The 7,681-nt window shown below is 42.4% G+C and overlaps 1 protein-coding gene across 2 annotated transcripts in view; it reads right to left on the bottom strand.

Annotated features, from left to right (window-relative positions):
- LOC102195986 (zinc finger E-box-binding homeobox 2) overlaps positions 1-5,811 on the bottom strand; it is a 27,670-nt gene extending 21,859 nt beyond the window's left edge. For both annotated transcript variants that reach the window (XM_013912644.1, XM_005740037.1), the window contains exon 1: positions 5,608-5,811. In XM_013912644.1, the coding sequence (XP_013768098.1) occupies positions 5,608-5,665 (58 nt within the window). In that variant the 5' untranslated portion in view covers positions 5,666-5,811. The remainder of the gene's footprint in view (positions 1-5,607) is intronic.
- Positions 5,812-7,681: the final 1,870 nt, after the last annotated feature.

Here is a 7,681-nt window from a genome sequence, read left to right as displayed (position 1 = left end):
GAATTTTGGGAATTTAACCAATGCAGAGTTTATACAGACGGAGTAACAACAGATCGATAAAGAAGTGAAATTTTTTTAAAAGGAGAAAATAAAATGCTAAAAAAAAGCTCAGATGCGAGGCAAAGACAAGCTGCAGAGGAAAGTTTTCCTTGTTATTGATTTTGTTGTTTTGCACTTGGTTTTCCGTTGGCAGGAGCCAGGCTAAAAGATCAACAATGGCATGAACAAGCTCATCATATTTTTGACACTGCCCCCAGGTCATGGTAAACACAACTACAAAGTTCTGAGTAACACATAAGGAATACCAAAACAGCACTATGGTAAACCACAGCTCCTTTAATTCCTTTTACCAATCTTTATGTACTTTAGACTCTCTACTTGCAGTTCACATGCACCACGTGTTTAACCTATCTATTGCAATACTGTGGTAATGAAACAACATTTTTAGTCACCAGAAATGAGTTAAGCACTGACTAATATTCATCTTAAAGGCATTAAAAACCTACCCCCCCCCCCTCCTCCCCTGCAAAAAAAAGTAAACTCTGTCAAGAACAGATGAAAAGCGATTAAAAAGAAGAAAAAAGTGTTAAACTGATGAATCCACAGACAGTGTTTTTTGGCAGGTGTTATGTGGCCTCGCCTTAGCGGTGATCAAGGCAGAGCCCACAAATACTGTCCATCTCTCGACCTCATATCAAACTATTCCTCATTCAATCTCCTGCCCTGCTTCCTTTATATACTGGCACGCTCTCAGCCAGCTGAGGGGGCCTTCCTGCCTGCCAGGCTGCTCTCATTTCTCTCCCTGTCTCTTTTTCTGACTCTCTTCTCTCTTTCTCTGCCACCCATCTGGCCCTTGTAATACATGACAGCTGAAGCAGGGTTTCCAAATTTAATTTGAGGTGTGATAAAAACAGCACATATCTATAAAGTGTATGCAGAGAGCCTGCCTATCTGGATAGTTTTAACCTCTTTTTTCTGTCAAACATGTGCAGCATATCAAACACACAAACGCAGGCTGCCTGCAGTAAAAGAAGATCCACAAATAGACTTGATGTTGAGGAGCAGTGCCAAAGCAATGTCAAAGAACATAATAATAAGACTGCAAATGTACTGAAGGTAATCGATTTGCAGCATCAGGGTATACAGTGTGTTAAAGTTTCTCGAATCTCCAATGTGAAAATACAGTTGTTGTTAAATATGTGATAAGTACATGCCCAGTCACCTATATATATATACACACACAAACACACACAAACACACACACATGCATACACACCTCATATGCTTTGTGGCCAGCAGTGTTATCTTACAGTTGAAACATGTGTGATCCACAGACATACACTCACTTCTCGAGTTTCCGTCTGCCGAGGCCTCTTCATAACTACAACGGAGTTGCAATTTTTCTACAAAAGAATCAGAGTGGTGCAGTTTGAATGAAACCCTCATTACTGCAAGCATCTCCCAGCGATTCCAAATGAATTGCATACTTTTTGTTGCCATACCCTGAAAGGGACGCTTTTGTAACAGCTGAAAAAAATTGGAAGAAACCACGGCACTGCATTAATTAATCATTGCAGTGGCAATATTTTCCAAGTAATCGCTGCTGGAGAGGATCCCTGCTATGGCAGTCGTGCGGCATGAACGTACAGTAAGACATGAGACTGTTTTGGCGGCTTGGCTTTGTAAGAAACATCAGAATGAGCAATAATTGAATGAGCATGTTTAAAAATTCCAGAGGGACTCAATCAAGGGATTCCCCATTTCTGCCGTGTAGATCGGGTATCAAACACGCAGAGCAAGGACGGGAGAAATCTGTGACACTTGGAGCTGTGGGAACGTTTGAGAAACAAACAAGGAAACGCTTAGATTGTCCTTGATCCATCGCCCATCGTGACTCCTCTGTTTCTACCCTACACACCCCTCAAACCCTACATCTCATCTTTTATAACCGAAGAGCTGTTTTCACCGTCTCTGTCAACCCCATCATTTCCCCACCTCTGTCATCTTCCTCTCTTCTCGTCTTCTTCTGTCCCTCCCACCCGCTGGTTCTGACGCCTGAGCTGAGCCCCTTGAAGAGTCCTGGTAATAAACTGTGGTGCCTGAGCTCTTCATTGCTGTCTCGCTCTCCCCACCCCTCATCCCAGAGCGCCGATACATCTGCCATTAAAGTAGGCTCGGTCCAAAAGGCCCAGCCCCTCCGCTCTGTACAGTACAAGCACGTCAGCCTTTAACGTTCCAACGCTTCCCCCCACCCCCCCAGTCTCTCCTTTTTCTTTCTTTTTTTTTTTGTTGCTCAAATCCTTTGTGTACAGTGTGCTATGCTCACTGTGGCAGCGGTGTGCCAGAAAAACCCACACAAACACACGTATGCGCACACATACACAGTCAAAGACACACAGCTGGGCCCCAGCTGCATACAAAGACTGGGGTTTGGAAATCAATGAAGGAGAAAGAAGAAAGGGGGGAAAGGAGTTTAAATATATTGGCACTTGAAAAAAAGGAGAAAATGAGAAAGGGAGAGAGAGAGAAAGCTTTCTCTTAAACAGGCACATCCACTCAACGACAGAGTGAGGTTTTTAATGAACCAACAAAACATAAAGTGCAAAGCAGCAGAACTAGATATGTTTGTGAGGGTGTGCACGGTCCTGAAAGCAAAGATTCAGTCTGATCACATGTGACAATGTTGTTCTGGCAAGAAATGGCTCAGGGGAAAGCCCAGATACAGTTAGAATAAATTATGCCAAACAAATGCAATAAGAGAAAATAAGATATGAGGAGTTGTTTCATTACGTCTGTTTTACAGAAACTGAAATAACTTCTCACAAATCTTTCTCGATCCCTTTCACTACTCTTCTTCTTCGACAATTTCAGCATCTGTGTCACTGGCTGTGTACAGAGGCCTGATGTTGAGCTGATGGCTGCGTTCTCGGCTAATTAATTCTCACACTCTCTCTGGTAGATCAGTAAATACAGGTTTAACTGTATAGGTTTCCAGTCTTGATCGCGGGACTGTTTCCAATCTGCCAGGAATGAAAAGTTGTAATTTCCTCACATTGCTCGATATTGCTGAACATTGACGGTTTTATTGGGGTAGACAGAGACATAATCAATGGGCGCCTTGGAGAGGGAAGAAAAGTTAGTGCTTTTTCTCTTTCTTCTGGTTTGGAAGAGATCCCCAGATCTCTGTCTTATGAGTCGGGTCTGCCAAATTCATTTGGTTTTATCAAGGACCTTTAACTCCCTCCTTGCACAGCCGCCTCCAGCCCAGCACATTCCAAATCCTGCTTTAATACACACGTCTGCACTCTAACATGAGGATGCACATGCAGCAAGCATGTTGCACGCAAAAAAAACCTCTTTGCATGCACTGATGTGTTTGTGGCTTATACTTTGTGTAAGTACTCTGGTTGGTGCACTAAGCACTGATAATAATTACAAAAGAGAGCCTAAAGATAGATGTTTCACAGAAAACATCCATCAACATGAGTTAATGTGACTGAGCTTAATATCAATTCATAATCAGTTTCCTTTCAGTTCCTGTTCGTTTTTAACATGCCTTCATTTCTTCAGATCCTATTACTTAATAAATTTTACTGGAAACTGACAGCAGGTGATGCTTATCTCTTCTCTATGATCACTGCAAGAATTTTAAAAAAGAAAAAGAAAAAACTGGACAGTTTTTTTCTGGTGGCCTGATAAGTGACAGGTCCTTGTCAGTAAGTGTGCTTTTTAGCTGATAGCTTTCACGGTAGCGTGATGCTGTTGATCTGTGAAACAGAGTGAAGTCGGTCGACAAACTGCATCGTGACAGTCAAAGGTGAGAGTGTGCGTGTGTGTGCACATGCACACACGAGTACCCGTTAAAGCTGAGCGGTCAGAGAGGATCTCACCCTGGTGACGCTTTGCTAGAATTCACACCTTTATGAATAAAATGAGGAAGCACTTAAACCAAACTAATAAACGAGCAAACCAACTCCTTACACCAGCTAGCTTTGTCGCGCTTGCATGCCAGATCTGAGGCAAACAACAGCAGTGTATGGTTTGCGATGGCTCTTAAAAGAAACTCCATCCATGTGTTTGTGTGCGCCCTTGCCCTGGCCACTTTTTAATGACAAAATATGCTCTGAGATGACAAAAAAAGAGCCCAAACTAACCCAACTTAATTCTTTCTGTCCTGGGGATTCATTTACATTTAGAGTAATGGCTTTCTCTGCAGTGAAGTGCCAGCAGCATATACTCCATTATTATTAGCATAATTCAGAGGTTTTAGTCTAAGGTTTCCATTTGATATATTTAGAAAGGGGTTTCAAGTTAAATTTAGGGTTCGAGAAACATTCAGTGTTCAATGTTGTGGATAATTTTAGAGTCCGGGGTTAGGGAAGTAGGATTTGATTCCAACATATATTTTCAGTCCTTATTAGAAGGCTGGAAGAACAACTGTTATTTTAAATGTGTGCCTATCAGAACTCACAAACAGAAGCAAGGATACACACACCTGAAGAGCGACAAACAAACATGTGCTGCTTGCTGCATGCAGAGCAGCGTCTTAACAAACTTTCTAAATACAGCATGCAGTCTTGAAGTTCCTCTTAGAACAGTTTTGGGAAGTGCATGCAGAGAGACTGACAAGATCTGAAGCCTCAAGGTCAACTGACACTTTCAGCTAATTCTTGATAATCAAGATGGATAATCACAAAAGAATTAGAGAAAGATAAAAAATGTTAACTGTGCACCATAGCAGAGCTGAAGAGTTGTGCACAACGAATTTCTGCTTTGAATCACATTTAGAAATTTTGTTTTTTAATGTACATATTTTTTAATGTGTACTTTTATTTTCTTTTTTTTTAAAAATAAAAACCTTTTTAGTTGCAGGACACTAATTCAAAGCTTTTCCTTTTTCTCCAGATGCTGCACAGTCTATTTTTGACAACCAGCAGACAAAAGAATATCGAACTGCATAAAAGTTGCTGCAAACTAAAAAAAATCCAACAGTAAAAAATAAGGGAACTGAAACCTAGAAAGCTGCAGTGTCAGAGCAGGTTAACTTTCCGCGTGAAAAGCAACTAAACTGCGTGTCAGAGGTTGCGTACGAGCCAAGCGCACTGCACTACATAACAGGGGGACTGTAAGATGTAGTTTGACAACAAGGATTTCCTAGTAAGGAAAATAAATTAAATAGTCTATCCGACTTCATTACAGTTTATTGGGCTGTATATAGTTCTTTGTGCTTTTTCTTTTTATTTAGAAATGATTTTTTCTTTTTAAATCAGTAAAGAAAAGTCCAAAAGTTTTCCTTAAAAGCGAGCAGCCACAAGTTTTGAATTCCCAGGTAGAATAATCCCTGTGGTCCAGACCGAAACTGACGGTTCATCCCTGTGTATTAATCTGCAAGGCTTTCACAAGACATGTAAGGGGAAAAAAGCGTATGAAGCATGAAATTATAGTATACAGAACAGCACTAAACGGGGGCTAAAAGAAAGTGTAGTTTTCATCTGGAAATCACACAAGAAACGAGCGCAGTTCTCAGTGAGGGCTCCTGCCCGCTGCAGCAACACGCCAACATCATTACCAACTTTTTCTAAAAGTTTTCGTCTTCACGCCTCTTACCTCGGTTTCTCCTGGGGTTGGCTTGTTTCCTACGCTTTCCCCGACTTTCTTCTGTCATCTTTGGGCTTTGTTTATTTTCAGGAAAAAATAAAAAGTTGTCTGGGGAGCGGTGCGACTGCGTGTCCTGAGTGGCTGCCTTGAGAATGAATGGTGTAGAAGCATCGCCTTCGGTCACAGCGGGAGCCTCAGACCTTGATGGGACTCCCACGCGAGCGAAGGCGGGGAGCCGTAAGGAGTGATGTCAGCGGCAGAGGCTGGCCCTGAGGTCAGTCTTGGCATCGTAAACATACACCTTCCCCAGTCCGAGTGCTCATACAGCCTGACAGTTACAAAAAACAAAAGACCCGACTCTGTTACACTTTGACAGCATATCTCGAATTTGCTCCCTTGCACCTCCTCTCTACCCCGAAAGCGACAAGGTCCTCGTTGCCTCCATCTATTGGGGAAAAATTAAAGCCATACTGGCCATACTGAAAATGTTCCTCCATGCATTATCTAAAGACAGCTGCTGAGATGAATGAAAATGTTATAAATTATTAATGCAGTTAAAGGTGAATTAGGCTGGGTTGTTTATGGGGCCAGTTATTATTAAGATTTTTTTTTAAAACAATGGTGAGATTTGGTGATGGGATTAAGAGTGTTCTCTTCGTTGCAGGTGTAATTTTTTATAATTTAGCTGATCAGGAAAGGCTCTCCCTGTCTCTGCAGCGTGAGCTCCTTTCTCATGGAGCCACCACAGTAGGCGCAACGTCTCTACTTGAATCTGTAGGCTCTCTGCCTGGGACTAAATTATAGGCTCAGTCTGCAACATTTTTACACTAAATGCAGGTTAATGACAACAGGTATATATAACCCCTCTCCATCGCCCATCCCCCCTCCCCTTCCCCCTCCCCTCCGTGTTTTACGGCTTGGCTATTATTCAAGCCGCAGTCGCACCTGCGCCCGAGTATCCCGGAGTGGACCCCGTCCTGCGCCCTATTCAGCTTGGGATGGCTGTAGGAAGTGATGCATTGACAGTCTTTTGTGTTGCAACCTGCACCGTAATCTGTTTTGCAACTGAAAAAACATCCGAAATAAAACTCTAACGTAGCGTTCAGGACCCCTACCTTGGCTCTTTTTTTTTTTTTGCCCCCTCCACCTTTGAGTAGCTTTGCCGCATAATAAGAGCGACCAGGTAGCTTTTCACGGCGCATAATGTGTCCCGCTACAGGGAGTCCACGTGGGGTAAACAAACAGGGACCTGACAGAGTGACCCAGATTAAGTTAGGCTAAAGATGGAGAAGTAAAGGGAGATTATACACACTGACTTTTTTTTTTTTTAACGAGAAGGCAACCCAACAGAAAACGGAGTAGCCAACCAGAATGAACAGACTTTAAGAATCAGAATAAGCCTTAAGGGATATATTTGAAATATATAGGCATTTTTATAGTACTCAAATTACTTCCATCTTGTTACTTTTTCCAACACTACATGAGCTCAACTTTACATTTAAAACAAGACCTATACCCCGTCCCAAAATACATTCCCCTTTCATTCCTTTGCCATCATGACATGAGGAGGGGTTTTTTTCTTTAATGGATTCTGGAAGAGAAGGCATCCTGAAGGTGGGGAGGGAGCACAGGGCAGAAGAAAGAGAAGGACACAAGGGTCATCACGGCTCTTTGTGGTAGGATGGATGGAGGAGAGGGTGGAGAGGAGGTGGATGAGGAGGGGCAATAAACTTTGGCACAGATGAGGGTCACAGGGGTGCAGAGGTGCCTCAGAGGTCCTGGGAGCTGTTTTCTTTCTTTTTTTGTAAATTTTAAATACCTCCACATCCACGTCGATGCGATGGATAGGTGGATTTTTCCAAGCAAAACGTGAAGTGATTTCACTCAGGTTATAAATTTTGGTTGAAGGTTACGTGCTGCCTGAGCTAAAGCATCTATTCAACAAACAAAAAAAGATGCGCTATATTACACTTATTTTCATAAACTGACTACACCCAGGTGCAGCAACGCTGTGGTGGTATAGTTTGAGTTTTGTCCTGTCATGCTTAAACAACACTGCTCTCTCTCTCTCTCTCTCTCTCTC

Source organism: Pundamilia nyererei, unplaced genomic scaffold, assembly GCF_000239375.1.
Source record: "Pundamilia nyererei isolate P.nyererei 1_Seehausen unplaced genomic scaffold, PunNye1.0 scaffold00096, whole genome shotgun sequence".
In the NCBI taxonomy this organism is placed as follows: domain Eukaryota; kingdom Metazoa; phylum Chordata; class Actinopteri; order Cichliformes; family Cichlidae; genus Pundamilia; species Pundamilia nyererei.
This window is presented reverse-complemented; position numbering and strand designations above follow the sequence as displayed.